This window comes from Amblyomma maculatum, chromosome 2 (assembly GCF_055883805.1).
Source record: "Amblyomma maculatum isolate TAMU_Amacu chromosome 2, ASM5588380v1, whole genome shotgun sequence".
In the NCBI taxonomy this organism is placed as follows: Eukaryota; Metazoa; Arthropoda; class Arachnida; order Ixodida; family Ixodidae; genus Amblyomma; species Amblyomma maculatum.
In genome coordinates, this window is record NC_139345.1 from 38,663,095 (window position 1) to 38,679,750 (window position 16,656).

The window sequence follows — 16,656 nt, forward strand, 5'->3', positions numbered from 1 at the left end:
GTATTAGATTTCAGGTCTGTTGTGTCCTCACAGCCTACATGTATGTCGTGTCCGAAGACCTCTGACGCTGCATAGTTATACACAAACACAACACACACACAAGCGATTAAAGTAAGACATTCACACCGATGATGCGCTCGCTACCAACTGGCTGGTATTTGTGATACGAAGAAGAATGCATCTCAAAAACATAGGGTTACAATAAATAGAAGACGACAAAAGATTAAGAAAAAAATGCGAAAATAAAACGAAAATAATGACAAATTTCGTCTATCTTTTTGTCATGTTGTCCGAACGAAGCAGTATCACCTCCTTCCTGTTGAGCACCACCGACGGAACACTCACACATTCCCCTTCTTCCCCCGAAACTTCGGAGTCATCTAGCCAACTTTCCCGCTCGCAAGCACTACTAATGTATGTCGTGATTCAGTACGGACCTGCGATATAGTGAACATGTTAAGACCACCACCGCTGCTTCAGTTGTAACTTGGACCACTATGCCCACCATCATCATCCCAAATGTGCCCACTGCAGAACAAAAACCCTGCTTACTGACCTGTAACTGACCCTGTCCTGCACAGCTGCGGCCACCTTACCGCCCGCAAACATTCCTTCTCATCTGCCCACTTGGCTCTCTGCCACTGCCTCCTATGTTTGCCTTCTCTTGCGATTCACTCTGTTACCCTAAGGTGCCATTTTTCATGTTTAGGGCATCTAACTTTTTGCAGTGGAAAGTCTAATGTTCTGGGGATTGAGAATATAGATTCTGCAAAATTCTGTGGGAAACTTCAAATTCTGCTTCAGGGGGCACCTCATGTTGAAAATCGTTTGTGTGAATTTTGTTTTTATTGCTCAGCTCTTCAGGGTAGCTAAACTGACCTTCATTGGTTGGGTCAGAAGCTGCATGAAGAAGCCAGGTTTTCAATGAATTTAGGGCAAAGCGCAGCATGCGACTGCAAGTAAGGTGGCTATGGATCTATGAAGGTGGTACAGGTATAGAGAAAGAGAAGGCACTAGTGGAGTAAATAAAGGAAAGACAGCTAACAAGTGTAGGCTTGGATAGCTGAAAACAGAGTAGCGGTGGCACAGCGGTTATATAGTGGCAGTGGCTATGTGAGAAGTAGGCCCCCTGCTGTGTGGGGCCTATAGACAAGCGTCATGTTTGTAAACAAAGGTGGCGCTGCGATCGGCAGCGACATGGGGTGTAGGCAAAAAGCGCAGCGTGCCTACACTGCGCCAGGCGACGCTGCCTTCGAAATCAGTTCGCGCGTGCGAATATTCAGAAGCGTAAGCTTCGCTTCTGCGTATAAATAGTTTGGTTTATGCCTGGAGAGTATTTCAGCACGTTATCAGCCGATTACTGCTGGAATTACCTGGCGAAAAGCGCTGCATTGGCTTCCTTATCCGTGGCCTCAGCAGCGCGCGGCTACGGTGCGTAGGCGACTGCAGTGAGGGATTAAGTTAAATTAAAACGAGAAAGCGCAAAGACTAATGTCAACATTGCTCTACTCTCGGGCCTATTCCTAGCGCATGCAAGGAGAACGACGATGTGAATGACTGGAAGTGTGTTTTCAAATGCCGACTTTTTTGACTGCGTGCCTTTCTAGCTGGTTCAAGCACTTTCACTTAAGGAACATTATTATCGGCAACTATATATAGTGAACTAGAAATTACATTTCTAGCTCACTTTACCACCAACTTAAGTCATAGAATTTCATATTTAATAAGAACTCAATCTTTTAGTAATTGTAATATGTTCGCATAGTGCGCTGCCAACCTGTTTTCGCCTGCTTGATAAAAAAGACGTTTGACGTCTGTCTCATCTTACATACGTAGCCAAGGTCATTCACAGGTTAATATATACATGAAGGCCTGAGAGAATAAATGCTCTCATTTTTATTCTATTTGCTCTCTAGGAGAGACGCATGAGTGCAGATCCAAATTATAACGTTCTGCACGATCGCTTGCAGCGAAATTTGCATGATCTGCTGATTTTTTTTAATATACTTGTAATTTTTTTTTTTTAAATGCGCGTCATCTATTATGCTTATTTTACGCCCCTCATGGCCGATTCCACTTTGGGACATTAAACTCCATGTACCGTATACTATGAGAAAATTTAAGACTATGAGAAATAACGCTGCGGGACTGCCCGGATCACAACGATGTTACTATAGAACCGGTGATGAAGAGTCGCTCGAAACGCGCGAAAGCTACTTTACAATTAAGTCCGCGGGCCTGTTATATCGGCAATATCGCGCTGGAGTGACCGCTCAATGTAATTGCAGTTACCTTCGCAGCAGCTTTTGTGTCTTTTTCTGCTTGAATATATACACGGGCAATACTGCAGGTGAATGCAGCTAGTGCAGCTTTCCTGCGGGATCATACGCACACGGAATATCGCGTCTAAACTTCTTATGACTTTATAGTATATCAAAACGGGCACGAGCTGCCGACATTTATTATTATTGCGCTCTTCGTCGTGCCGCCGAAAAGTAATCGCGACAATTAAGGGTTGCAAACGAACTCATCTAGTTGCAGTGCAGAAGTGCAACGCACGTTAGCCGCGACGGTAATCCGTCACCAAAGTCTACTTGTCGCGCTCAACGCCACTGCCTTTCGCTCTCATATTTATCCGACCGCAAAAAAACATGTTAAAACAAGTGCCATTTTTTTTTTTTGTGCCTCGTGGCGCAATCAACCGCACCACAGCTTGCAGAAATATCGGGAATTATGCCCGAAAATGCAGCAAGCGTCGCGCATCCAATGCAGACGGTTCAGGCTTTTGCCTACACCACGAAAGTCACTGCTGTCGCCAGCGCCGCCGCATCTCCATTGACGTCACGGGCTGACGCTTGTCTATAGGTTCATTCCTCTGCATTGTTTTAGATTACATTGTATTTGTAATAATATTTAAATTTCTTCACAGCCCCTAAGCTCCCTCCTTTCATTCTATTTGTGCTAACAAGATTGAATAGTAATTTTGTCGTCATACTTTCGTTCCTGCTGATTTCTGTAGCAATAGTAGCATCAAAAAAAAAGAGGATGTGGCTGCTAATACATAGCGAGAGCTACATTGGCCACAGCCTTGCTATTTCGTCGTGCCTGTCCGGAACGAAGAAAGAATTGGAAGGAGAAGACGGATAACTCTGTAGTTGGTAGAGGTGAACAATGACAGCGAGTTGCTAGGGCAGAAGGCTCATTCGAACTTTGTGAAAGCGGTGTGCCCCAGAGTAGAGACTATGTCATACCACTAGAAGTCTTCCACACCCGAATTAGAATGGTCAACGACGAGAGGCAAGTGATGCTCATACATGAGGTGATTTCCCTATGGCATAAATAAAGCTGGAACCATATAGTAAACTTCTGTGTGCAAAAGCCATGTCTTTACTTTCAAGCTGATCCTAAACGTAGCCATGCAGATTGCTCTCACGTAACTCCAGGTTTAACCACAAGCTAAACCACAGTTAATTTTTGTGTTTTGTTTTCAATGTTCTTTGTTTTTGCAGTGGAGTGCACCAAACGGGCAGTGGAGGTGGGCTGCACCGGTAAGTTTTCAGTTGCACTGTTCTTGTTCTTGCAAATGGCTAGCTTCATTCCGCACCTATGCTTTCACCAACAAAATTCTATTTGGAAGACGTGGTGCTTGCTTTGTTACCGCGATTATCACATTTCTTTCTTTATTTCTGCTTCAGATCATACCTAGTAGTTTATCTGGATAAACTGTTAATAGGCAGAAAGCTCAAATGGTACCTAACCCTTCAGGTCCCGCCTGGCATCTCTTTCTAAAAAAAAAAAACAAATTTTAACAAGTAGTCAGGCCCTTCAATAAAGCCTTTCAAGCTCGGTTAAAATATATTTTTGTCTAGCGCTGCTTTTGTTAAAACTTAGCTGGATTATATGAAAGTTTCATAACAGTAAAACTCCTAACTTCCATGAATGATGAACGTATATGGTCACAACAAGCAAATGCATTGACAGCGTAATGTGCACCTGCACTGACAACGCCTCTACAGTGCGGAAGGAGTAGCCTCTTAAGCCTTTGATTTTCTGACAACACACCATGAAGCACTTCAACAGTTGGCGTTCTGAAGCAGAATAGACAGGATTATGACGACAAAGACCACTTGGGAAAAGCAGTGTTGCTGTGTTGTCTGCTTGATTTTGTCGCTGTCAGTGACGTAAGACAAAGCCAATTTTCCATGGGTGGCATGAAGAGAGGGAACAGGTAGGTGTCTCCAGTCATTCAACCTTTTCCTCTCTCCCTATCCCACTTGTGGGTAGTTGTGGCGGTACGGTCACAGTTGCATAACCAGTGTGATTGCAAAATATTTCTCCCCAAACCGCAGATAATGAGGATTTACCGAGCGCATTTGCAAGGTGATTTCACCTACATTTATGTCTAATCTTGGCTTCTGTCCTCTAGAAACTTTCGAGTCTTGCGCAAAAATTGTATGCCACGAAAATTGACGGACTTTTCCCAATTACGTTACTGCAATATTTGTATTATCTTTTGCAGCAAAGGGGGACATTGAATATACAATCTCTATAAACATTCATGATTCTGTAACATTCTTTTGTTGAATGACACAAAAACGGTTGACAGATTGAATAGGTAATCTCACAGAATACTTACTTTACGTTCCTCTCTGTGGCACTGTGATATTCATGATAATGGTTCTCATTGGTTTCAAGTTTGTGAAGTAGTCCATGCAGTCACAGCATTTATTAGTGCCATGCGGATGCACACACATTTTTTCCTTAAGGGGGCACTTCCTAGCTAGGGAACTTTCTAGACGTGCGCTAGCGTTGACTCTTCAAGGCACCTGTAGTGGCTGTGTCATGCATGGTGTGGCAATGTAGCAGCGTTGGGACAAACAGCTCGCACATAACCATTGTCTTTTTCGCTCTCGGCGTGCTCGCTGTAAGAACATGCAGACGGCGTGCTCGCTGCTCGCACACAGTCTGCATGTTGCCTTGCAGTGGCATACAGTTCAAGATCAAAATGCGAGGTGGACCTCAGATGATGCCCTCCATCCAATGATGTTGGCTGTCTTATGACTGCCACCACCATTCCAGTTGTGAAATTGTGCCGGAAAACTCGTTGTTTTGGAGATTAGTTGAAGACCTCCTTAGAAAATGGTTATGGAAATAACAGATTTGAAATGTACAAGGTCTTTCTATCAAATTATTTCTCCTGGAAACTTTCCAAAATGGCCCTTAAATGGGCTTTTTCAAACTTTTTCAATTGGGTTAGTAAAACAGCTGAAACCTCCAACGAATGTGGCAGATTTCGAATGAGGTACCTGCCCGTGACAAGTTACGTATCACTGGAGAGACAGTTCTGCCACTGTTCTCTTCCTATTGCAACCATATATCTGTGGCTAAAAATAAGCACACAAACCTTAAAAGCACCTTAGCAATGGCCTATGCGGGGCCATTGAATGTTCAGTAGTGTGCGAATCTGCTGTTGCTATTCTCCTAGATTTTGCCAACTCATTTGCAGAGCATTGATAAAGCATGCGTGCAGAAAACAAAGCGTGAGTTGGTGATTCTGATGAGTAAGCAATTGTGGGCTAATAAATAGACTCAAAGTGGCCCATAAGTGAAGAAAAGTAAAAAGGGTCAGCATTCTCTGCAGTCCTTTGCAAAGACAAAGCAATGTCAGCTGCAGTGAAAGCAAGGGGATAGCTTGTATTATTAAAGCGATAGCGTTCACCGAAAATCCGGTGTTGGTTAAGGTGCATCAGAGACTGCTGGGGCATAATTTCACACTCCGCGTCTTCAGTTCATCCCTCCGGGAGTGCTGTAGAAAATTTCTGAAGTGAACTTATGAATGGCTACGTCACTCTTACAGCAGACAACTGCTACCGCTCCAGCAGTGCTCAGGAAGTTATTAGCACAGACATTGGATTGAAAAGGATATGCACAAGATAGAGAATGCAAATGTAATGCCCATTAATACTCTAAATTAATGGCACTGCTTGAGCGCATCGAAGTGGTAGACTCGACATTTGGACCTACCAAGTCAAAATAGGCAAACACTTTAGGTCAGAGTAGGTGTTCAGATATGAAGTGCACCAGCAACCAGCTAGTCTGTTCCAACTTGTTGCTAAGGGCAGCCTGTGCTTTACTGTATATCTTTACGTGCTTTGGCTTTGTCTTGTCAGAGATGAGTGCGAAATTGGAAAGGCATTAATCAAGCTTGTATAAAAAGGAATCACATTGGGGATCTTGTATTTGGAAAAGAGAAAACTGCAATTATCAGAAGCATTAGACCTTAGAAACCTGCTCCAAAACATAATTAACATGCTCCAAAACTCGTTTCGTTGCTCCAAAGCTTCTCCAAAATGGCTTTGACTGCTCCCAAAGCTGCTTCAAAATGCTCGAGCCTGCTTCCACCCCAGGAGGTAAGAGTAGATACATGCCGCAAAATGAACAGGACGAAACAAAATGCACGGACTGAGTGTTTGTGTTTTGTCCTGTTCATATTGCGGCGTGTATCTGCTCTTATCATGTACCAACTAGACCAACAGTATGAGTAGATGCTTCCAGTAATCTAAGGCCACCTCTGGTGAAGGAGGATGTCTAAACGTGGGACAGGTGAGTAGTGTGTGTAGAAAGTCACCAGGTTTGCCACAGAGCTTGCAAGAAGAAGGAAACTGATCAGGAAAGCGGGCATGGAGAAGGATGGGGTATTGGGCTAGGCTCATTTATTGCTTGCACCAATGGGCAGCTTGTGTTATTGTGAGAGCTGAGGCAGGGGATGCGTAAGCTCTTCTATTTTCACAGTAGTAGTTAAGGGTAGTAGCTAACGATGCCACAAAAGGACAGCAGGCTCTCCCCAGCATCTGCGGAAGGCTGTTCCTCCCCGGCCTGGAAAGTGAGACCTCGGGCCTGGGAGTGAGCCTCCTCATTAAAGGGAAAGCCCGCACGTGCGGGCGTCCAAATAAAGGTGACGGATTGTCGGGGTTATCAAGAACACAAAAGGTGATGGGTGTTGGGGGACACTAAACCATTGACAAAGTTAAGAGTAGCCGTTCTATAATCCAAGATGATTTTCATGGTGGGCGTGGATGTCATGGCTAGCGCAATGGCTGCCTCTTCCGCCTGTTGTAGAATCTGTGAGAGTTGGGCTAGCAGAGAGAAGTTTTGCATGATTGTTTGTAACTGTTGGTACCTTACAATGGGAGTTTTCATAAGTGGCCACATCTGCATAAGCTATTGTGAGTGTACATTGCTTGTGTCACTTTGTAGCCTAGGCAGAAGCAGGCAGCAATGTGAAGACATGTCAGCCAGTGCCAAAAATTTGATGGGCTCTCAATGACTCGTGCATATTTTGTAAAAATCACTCCAGAAAAATCTGCTATACAAAACTGATCTGTTATGGCTTTCCGTTTACTACATACAAACATTTTGTTAGTTCAGCCCCAGTCAGAGTGGATGAAATGAGTATGAGATGTTGGCAACTTGTAGGGTGGCAACACCAGTGGGACACCACCTTCTCCTGGTGCGGCTGCACAGTCTTCACCCCAGGAATCGGACGGGGTGGCAATGCACTCGGGGCCACGGCAGCCCTGCCTGCTGCGAGACCGAACTTACTGAGCCAGAACAGAAGCCAGTTTCCCCTTCTCTGTCTTCCTGCCTTTGCTCTCCTTTCTACGTGCTACCACTGATTGTACTACTGCTGCTGCTGCTGTTCTTCATGTGTTGCTCCTGAGCTCTTGGCACTGCACTGCCACCCACTTTCATTCACTACATGGGACCACCAGTCACACTTTGCAGGTCTGGATGGCTCTCTCTTCTTCCTTTTCTTTTTTTCTTTCTCCTTGTCTTCATTCTGTTCCTCTAGCCCTTTGTGCAAGCCACCATTGATACATGCAGGAAAATGGTTTGGTTATCTTTCCACTACAAGTATAGGGCTAATGTTTGTCAGTATCTCGGGGGCTATTAGTTCAGTTGACTGCTATTACTATACTTTGCAGAACCCTAAGGGCACACTGCTGTGTCGTTTGCCGAAGTCCATTCTCCATTGTGCTGAGACTTTAGGTGTAAGCTGTGATGAAGAACCTCAGTTTTGCACATTTGGACAGAATAGCAACATAGTTTTCAGTAAAGTGGATCGAGAGGTATGCCAGTGCATGAAAACTATTGATTAATCTCAAGTTCAATGCCACAGGGAAAGTGGGAGAGAAACTGCATAGTTTTGTTTTTCAAGCTGTTCTTATTAAACATCATTCTATTTATGCCCCTTTTCATGCATGCGCTTTGATTTTGTTAACAGGGGAAATTGTTCTGCAAACAAAATATTAATTTCTTTTATCTGTCTATATCCGTTTCTTTGCAGGTGTTTGAGGTAGCTGGGTCCAATGGATAAAGCAAATGGCCGCCATATTAAAGCCTGTTTGATATCAGGATGTGGGCAAGGTTTAGTGTTGTTTATGGGATGCATAGCAATCCTCCATCAGGGCGTACTAGATTAATGCTTTTTTTTATTTAGGCAACAAAAAATGCAGTACTGAGACACCGCATGCCATGTTAGGCCGGATCTTGTTTCAATATTGGCTTTGGGCTTTTTGCAGTGCACTTGGTATTCAGTAATGGTTTTGTGCCTTCAAAGACCAAAGTGTGCCCAAGAGGTGCTGTTGTCAGGCTTTGCTCTGCAGCACACTTTCTTCACAGGCTGCAAGCCACCCTGCTGCTGCACACCCTGCATACCTCTACCCAGCTGCCATGGTGAGCCCCACAAGCAATGGCAGTCCAGTGCCTTGTGAAGGTCAGGAGTATCAGGATCCAGCCATCGTGGAGACTGGCTCTGAGGTAGGTGCTGCCGTCATGCCAAGTACACCAGTGCGCAAGCAAGACGACGGTGGTGGCACTCCTTCCTCGCTCCTGGCCTCTGTCTCCGCATCGACGTCGTTGGGCAGCTTCTGTGAGTCCGGTTGGTAGGGCTCTCTGCGTGGTTCCCCGTCGTGTCCGCTGGCAGTAGTGCAACGTTGTGATGCCTGTAGCTGCCAGCTTTCGTTGTGTTGTCTGTATCTGTCGTGTGTGGTCTTCGCCGCCATGGTTCGACTAATGCTCACCTAGGTGGTAGGCATTGCCTGGCTGCTTCATCTCCACTTCCTCCCTCACTCAGCTGTGGGTCTTCTTGCAATGAAGACTGCACAGGCATCTGGTGGTCTTTGGCAGCTACACATTTTCAGCACACCCCGCAGGGGTGGCGCAGTGGTTACGGCGCTCGACTACTGTTCCCAAGGACGCGGGATCGAATCCCGGCCTCGGCGGCAGCTTTTCGATGGAGGCGAAAAGCAAGGCGCCCATGTGCTGTGCGATGTCAGTGCACGTTAAAGAACCCCAGGTGGTCGAAATTTCCGGAGTCCTCCACTACGGCGTCTCTCATAGCCTGAGTTGCTTTGGGACGTTAAACCCCGCAAACCAAACCAAACATTTTCAGCACACTGCAAGTATTGATGCTGTGTTGTCTGGGACAGCTTCACTGTTTTACAGGGGCAGGAATTAACACATATCTTTGTAAAAAAGTGGAGCTTCATGACCGCGTAAGGGCTGATGGTGTAGCAGGTGCAACGTTGCTTACTGCTGTAAGGGCCAAAGTTCACAAGAATGAGATGGAAGCACAGCATGTAGGGCAAGAGATTCAGTGGCTGTGTTTCCACGTAGCTGGGGCAAGGAGAAATACAGGGATGCATTGAGGGTTTGCAATTGCAGCACGTTGCGGCGGGAAAGGATAAGGCACAGCACAAGAGGCCATTGCATGGGAAGTGCAATATGGGAAGTGGGAGAGGGGTGTTACATAGCTAATTGTAACAGCTATCACTGGGTTCTGTCATTGTGTGGCATAGCATAGACGGCGTTTTGTCAGTTTATCCGAGTTTGCATGCTAACATATTTGATTCCTGGTGCTTTGTCTGCCTGGTTTTCTTTGATCGTCCTTAGTCGTTGGGGCTGTTGTCCATTGATTGTAAGCCACTCTTGGAGTACTCGTTCAACAGAAAGCAAGCATGTCATCAAATCCTTCGTTTCGTGGTGTTTAACTGTAGAACCATGAATTCGACTTTGTGTGGAGGAAGCTTCTGCAATAGCAGCCTGTGTCCAAATGTGTGAAAGCTGTTATTGGGTCTAACATTTTGTTGTTTTGGGCTTTTTTCGCTGTCATTTATAGACTAACACATCCATTGATATGTCTTTTATATAAAGAAAGATGGCATTCACCCAGAGAGCGCATGCACTCCATGCCACTTTCACATTGGCTCCGATGGGCCATTGAGCTCAGTGCATTGTGCATGCAGTGTGAGTGTCCAGTTTCCTGTGACTTGTACAGATGTTTCGTACATGGAGCACGTGATTTGAAATGGACCATGTTTGTCAGCACTGGCAATTTTTTTTTGTGTGTGTGTGTGTGTGTGTGTGTGTGAAATCAACTTTTTTCTTTAGGCCTGCGAAAGGCAAATACATCACCCGGGAAAAAAAAAAAAAAAAAAAAGCTACTCAATGCTTATGAACGTTGCGTCCAAGTGAATGCTGGATGCACGATTTATGACCTGTAAACAAACCAAAAAACCCAGTTCGTTGTACCTGTTGCTCATCATTCCAGCTGTTTCTCTGGCTTTGGGAAACTGCTTATAGTTCCCTTGCTCTTGCTGCACTTTTAAAAGGAGTAGGGACACTAGTTCTTCGGTATTTCTTTTTTTGGTGTGTGTGTGTTTTAACAGATAAATTGTTAGTGGCCCACTTGGTACATAACATTTCATGTTGCCATCTTGTCACCGTCACACGACTGGTGATTGCATCAACAACAAAGATAATCTGATTGCAGTCCACACAGGTGTGGGTGGGTTCACTTCATTGCAAATAGCAAAAGCTAATAAAAGTACATTAATGAGAAGGTATAATGTGGATTCTTTTTTTTTTTTTCTTTTTTTTTTTTAATAATGGTGTGTGCAAGGTCTTAGAAACAACAGAGTTGAATCTGCGCCCCAGCATGCCCAATCGTAGCATTAGTTTTTGCCTAGATATTCAGTTTCACCAGGCTGCGATGTTGGAAGCAGCTGCACGAAATAGCAAAAAGTTCTGTGCTCTCACAGGACAGTGGTAATTTTCCTGCTTTGTTTACTGCATACCATGGGACATATCACATGTGCTTTCTGCAGGTGTCAGAGCAGCGAACACTTTGTCGTTTTGTTAGCGCATGTAAATTGTGGCTTTTTCTTCTTTTCTTTTACCTTGCCTTCATGTGACATTGCAGTCAGCAGAAACTCTTTGCATAAAATAGTGCTGCAACAAATTGGTTAAAGCACACTGGAGGATATCCTTCCAATTCTGATGTGAAAACCCCCTGCCTCATTATCACCAAGACAGAAAACCTGAAGGCTTGATGTCCTTACTCTTTCAAGAGCTTTCTGTAGTAGGGGCCACAACAAAGTAGTAGCTATGTTGACACCAGTATGCAAATGGGATGGTTGTAGGCTGACAGCCTGCTGCCTGTAACTACAAGGCAGAAATTTGCTTTTGCAGTTTAACGTACAGTCGCTACGATTCAGGCACAGAAAGCAAATGGAATGAGAAACGGAGCGCTTATAATTTTGCATCTGATTGCTGAAAGGCACCCGAAACAGATGTCGGCTCAGATGCTACCATATCTGGCTCCAGCGCTTCCACCAAGAGGAGGGCGAAAACTCTGAATACGAGCCCAGAACTTGAATTCTCTCCTTTGTTTCCTCTTGCCAAGGCAACTGTGTTGAATGTAGGTGCGGAAGCCACATGGGCACCAGTGTGCATTGTCATAGAGAATTTGCCCTACATGAAATGCTGACTTGTTTTGCACTCAAATTCTGTGCAGAGATAGCATTTAATGGCTTTTTGTTTTCGTTTTTTGTACATTTTGTTGGGTGCTTGCTTGAATATATGAGAGTTAGTGAAAGTCTGCATCATTTGTGATGATAGGGAACGAAAAAAAGTGGTTTTGCAACAGCTGTACCGGCAGTGCCCCCTTTCGCCCCCAAAGGTTAATCAACGTTCTTCATTTTGCCTCTCGTCTTTGTTCATTTTCGTCACTCTGCCACCAACAAGAGCTGACATTGCCAGTACAGCTTTTGCAAAACCGCCTTTTTTGTTCTTATGTTCGGAAGCTGGAGCCCCAAGCGAGGAACCTCTCGATTCGGTTGCTGGGTAGAGACTATCTTTATTGTGCTTTGGGAGAGAGGTGAAGAGAAGGAAAGAGAGAAGCACGAGTGCCTGTAAAGAAGGCATTGCTTCTCGTGCCCTGGTCGCGCACATGGCCCGAGGACGGTCCAGTTCCGAGGCAACGCACGGCTCGGGTTACGTCCGCTCGTCGGCGCAGGCAGGGGGGACCCCCGCTGGTCTCTCCGAAGCGGTCGGCTCGCAGGTGCAAGGAAGCATTGCAACCGAAGCAGCCGTGCATCCGTTTGCTAGGAGGTGGTGTGGCAGTGCGTCGGTTCGCGTACACAACATTTCTGTCATCGTTACTTGTCATACAGTGACAGCAGGTGCATTCTACTATGCTATGACCAAACTACATTCTCTCAAATCCTGGACTACTTGACTAAAGATGGCTGGATATGCACAGTGTTGTTATCAATTGCTGTTCTCTAATATTGTTAACATGGTTTTTATGTCATGAGCTTTTCATGCACTTAAGACTTGGCTCAAGTGCCAATGAAGGCTTCCTCAACATATCCTGTGCAATATTGAATGTGACCATCTGAATAATTTATTTATTTAACCTGTCATGCTTCAGATGTGGTTCAGGACCTAAGATTCTTTACTCGCTCGTGGGATTGCTGTCACTGTATTAGCTGAAAGAGTCCAGGAATGGGGAACTGCGGTCCAGAGACAGCAGATGAATTGGAGTCTCGTGAAAGCTCTGCTGTAATGCATCTGTGTTCTGATATATTTTGACCTATTGTTGATGCTTACCCGAAACTACTGCCTGCCTTCCTCGCTGCTCAGGGGCAAAGCGCCCCTCTAGCCCTGGCACCCCGTCCAAACCCAGTGATGGCAGCACCCCAACACCCGGCTCAGTGTTGGAGACCAGCACACCGACAGAGATTTCCCGGCGCCCTCGTGAACTTGCACCGAGGCAGAGGCGCTATACGGCACCCCCGGAGGCCCTTTGTACATTCCTTGAGGACTGTTCCCAAGGTATTCACTATTAGCCCATAAAACTGGCTTTGCTTTCGAGGTGTAGGACTCGATGAGATCTTTATTCATCCTTAAAGGAGATCATAGGTTATTCAAAAAGGCCTGAGCTATTCTTTTTGTGTATAAAGTTAAACTGACACTGACATTCATGTGCAGTAGAGTTTTGTAGATATGTTCCTGGATCATAGTTCTAAATTGCGAGCTGTATAAAATTCCCATAACATTGTGCTATTTTTCTCCCAGTTAATACTTTCATGGGTAACATTATTTCCCAGTTACTACGGTGTCTCTCGTTGCTTTGGGATGTTAACCTCGTAAACCAAACCAGTTACTATGCTCAGAATTTTAATGTGTGTTTTTATAATAAGGTCAACAGCGCATGTGAGCGCACCGAACTGGAATGAAGAGCAGAAAAGTAGTGGCACTCACTTACGATGGTAGCTTTTCTGCAGTGCCTCAGTGCAAAGGGGCAAAGCATAAAGTAAAGACTGCAAGCTAACTTGAAGGGACATTGTGGCGGTTTTCAAATGTGCTATAACTCTATATTTTTGCAGTAGGTTATGTGTTGATCATGTCTGTGAAATTATTTTTTCGATTATGCATAAAACACCTGCGCAATCGCCGGCAGAAAACGCGCAGTTCAAATCTCCCGCGCCTTTCGCGAATGCTACAGAGGAGGAAAGCAGAGAGGGCAACCTCGCTCCTCTGTCCGCTGTGATGTCACTTTCAAAAATCCGGAGGCATTCAGAGCCACCCGAGGGAGCTTTCGGCGTGCGCTGTTCATCTTGCGTGCGTTGTGGATGTACAAAACATGCCAACTAAGTGTTGTGTGCCCGATACAACACTGCTTTGCGTGTGTTCGGATGCAAGAGCAGCTGTGGTGGTGACAAGGTTGTCTTTCGTTGTTTCTTGCAATGCCAAACGCTCACGGCGCAGTGGGACGCTGCAGAGAAGAGATAAATTCAAGCCAACTAAAGGAAAGATTCTACTCGAAGCATTTTTGTGACTGTGACTATGTGCAGTTTGTTTCTAGTGCGATTTCTATAGGGCTTGGTCAAAATGGCATGGCTGAACCATGACGCGGTTCCTTTCATTTCCTCACACAATATTATTGTAACAGTCACCATTCCCTAGAACCGCACTTATTGAAGGAAGAAAAAGGAGGTAAGGCTTGCACTTCTGACTATAGTTCCATTACTTTCAAAATATTCAGGTCTCATTGGTATGTGAACCGTCGCATTTAGTGTTGATTGCTATCTGTTCACGGGGTGCCATCTCGTGGTGGCACGACAGCATTGGCCCATGGTTGTAATTCTTTTTTTTTTTTCTTCTTCTTTTTTTTTTTTTTTCTTTTTTTCTCTCTCTTCTCTCTCTCTAAGGTATGCGGGTATGCGCAGCAACTTTTTTGCTAAACATCAGACAACTCATCAGCCGCGTGCTCTGATAATCCTTTCCGAACGAGCAGATTAAGGAGAGCCCACTGTTGTCGCAGCTAGGTTGTGATGGCTTTGCGAGATCCTTTCCAGCACTGCACGTGCCTGATATGTTTGCGGGACATCTATGGGAACGTTATTGGAAGATAAAACGTGTTACCACTCAGCTGAGCTGGGTATGGGCACATTCAAGTATGGAGCGCACTGAGTGAGGTTTTCTTCGATGCGTCCCTCGTCATTCTACATAGTTCTGTCATGTTTTGGGATGCAAATAAAATTAGAAATTAAACCGACGAGGTTCTTGTAAGAATACATTTTAGAACATGGGCTCCAGCGCAATAGCTCCCTCAATGCCTCGTGTGCATCGCAGAGCTCGGCAACAGCGCTTCGCTCACAATTCATTTTTCTGGTGGCAGCTGTGTACTGCTTCACTCTTTCCATAAAATTCTTCGTTTCCCCAAGGTACGAAGCATGGCACTCAAAGCAGGATTTGGTACACCACGCCTCGGCCCCCCCCCCCCTCTCTCTCTCTCTCTCTCTCTCTTTTACAACAATGACTTTTCTGGCGGGTCCAGGAGGCCTGAGACTTAAATAGTCGCCTAGTACATTGTTCGCTGCCCTTCCTTCTCGGGAATATGCTATCTAAGGTTTCGCTGAGGGCCATGCAGATTCTGCGAATGACACACACTACTTTTCAAAATGCCTTACTGTATACCACAGCAAGATTTTATGCAAAGCCTGCGCTTCCCACAACGGAAGTGCTGCATCGTTTGAGGGCTCATCTGGTACGGATACGTACGGATACATGCGGTAAAAAACCCGATGGTCATTTGAGTGGAAATGGCTTGCTATAATGACTTTCACGAAGCCGCAGAGAGCTGCGATCGGCACGCAGCGCAGACTGAGCCGCGTCGGCAGCTTCCTCACTCCTCAAAATGTTGTCACGTGACGTCTTGACCATTCACAGGTGGCACGACCCGTGGTGAGCCCAATTGCGCAGGCTGCATATTTATGCTGGAAAAAGGCTATTTCTGCTTTTTTCTTCCTGATTTCAATCTGATATTCAAGTTTCCAGCATGGAAAACTGTGGGTTTCTGCTGAAAACCCAATTTTTGCAAAACGTGCTGCAGTGTCCCTTTAAGAGCGTCATTCCTACGGAAACATAGTATGAAGAGGAGAAACTCTACAGCTCTTTTGCAGTGCATAAGGGGTATAGGGGCCAAATAGCTAAGTGCTTGCATATCGGTGGGCTGGAACCGAGGAACTCAATGTGAAGAGGGAAAACATGGCAACAGTCAGCTGCCGAAATGGCTTGTTCAGAGTGCATTGGTGTAAGGGGCCGAATGATCTGTAAGAAACAAGGAAGCGATCTCTATTCATCATTGCTGTCACCATGCTGGATGTGTCTGCTCTTCTGCACTAACGATAATGAAAATGTGCACTGTATTCAGAGCTGCTATCATCTTATGCCAGGAAATGCTAATCAACATTTTTACAGAGTGAAAATACCTTTGTACCTTACCCAGCAGTTCATTCTTTAAAATCTGGAAGTTTGGGTCATTTTTCTCGGATAATACTTTTTTTTTTTTTTTCTGGCATAAAAAGTCTTATCAACAAAGTTTGACTGTATACCATGCAACTCAGTTGGCAATAACAATTGGTCATTACGAAAGGAAAGGCGCAGTGTCTGTCTCATTTATGGCAGCGGCCAAACAGTCCTTTTTGGGATGGATGGATGAAGGAGGTGAAAGGTGCGAGAAAGGTGCCCTACCGGGAAAAGCTCTAGATTAATTTAGCGCTCTTTCAACGGATCCTGGAACATTATTTATAGCAATATTATAATGCAGCAAAATTAGTAGAGATGGTTTTGTTATTTAAGTCAAATTTAAAACCTCTGCATTGATCCTATGATTTACAAATAATTTTTAAAACATGCTCCTGCCGACTGTCCTGTTAAAGGAACACCTCACCACTCATCTTTAGCCACTCATTCCCGTTGACGTGATGTGGGCTTTCTGAATGCTCCCTCTTATTGGATGCTCCC

The 16,656-nt window shown here is 45.1% G+C and overlaps 1 protein-coding gene across 6 annotated transcripts in view; it reads left to right on the top strand.

The window, feature by feature from the left end:
- The window catches only part of bol (boule homolog, RNA binding protein), a 49,240-nt gene that overhangs the window by 24,617 nt on the left and 7,967 nt on the right, over nucleotides 1-16,656 (top strand). For 3 of the 6 annotated variants that reach the window (XM_084593922.1, XM_084593914.1, XM_084593920.1), the window contains 3 exons: nucleotides 3,510-3,548; nucleotides 8,683-8,941; nucleotides 12,988-13,179. In XM_084593922.1, the coding sequence (XP_084450048.1) occupies nucleotides 3,510-3,548; nucleotides 8,683-8,941; nucleotides 12,988-13,179 (490 nt within the window). The remainder of the gene's footprint in view (nucleotides 1-3,509; nucleotides 3,549-8,682; nucleotides 8,942-12,987; nucleotides 13,180-16,656) is intronic. The other 3 variants (XM_084593915.1, XM_084593921.1, XM_084593916.1) reach the window with 2 other exon arrangements.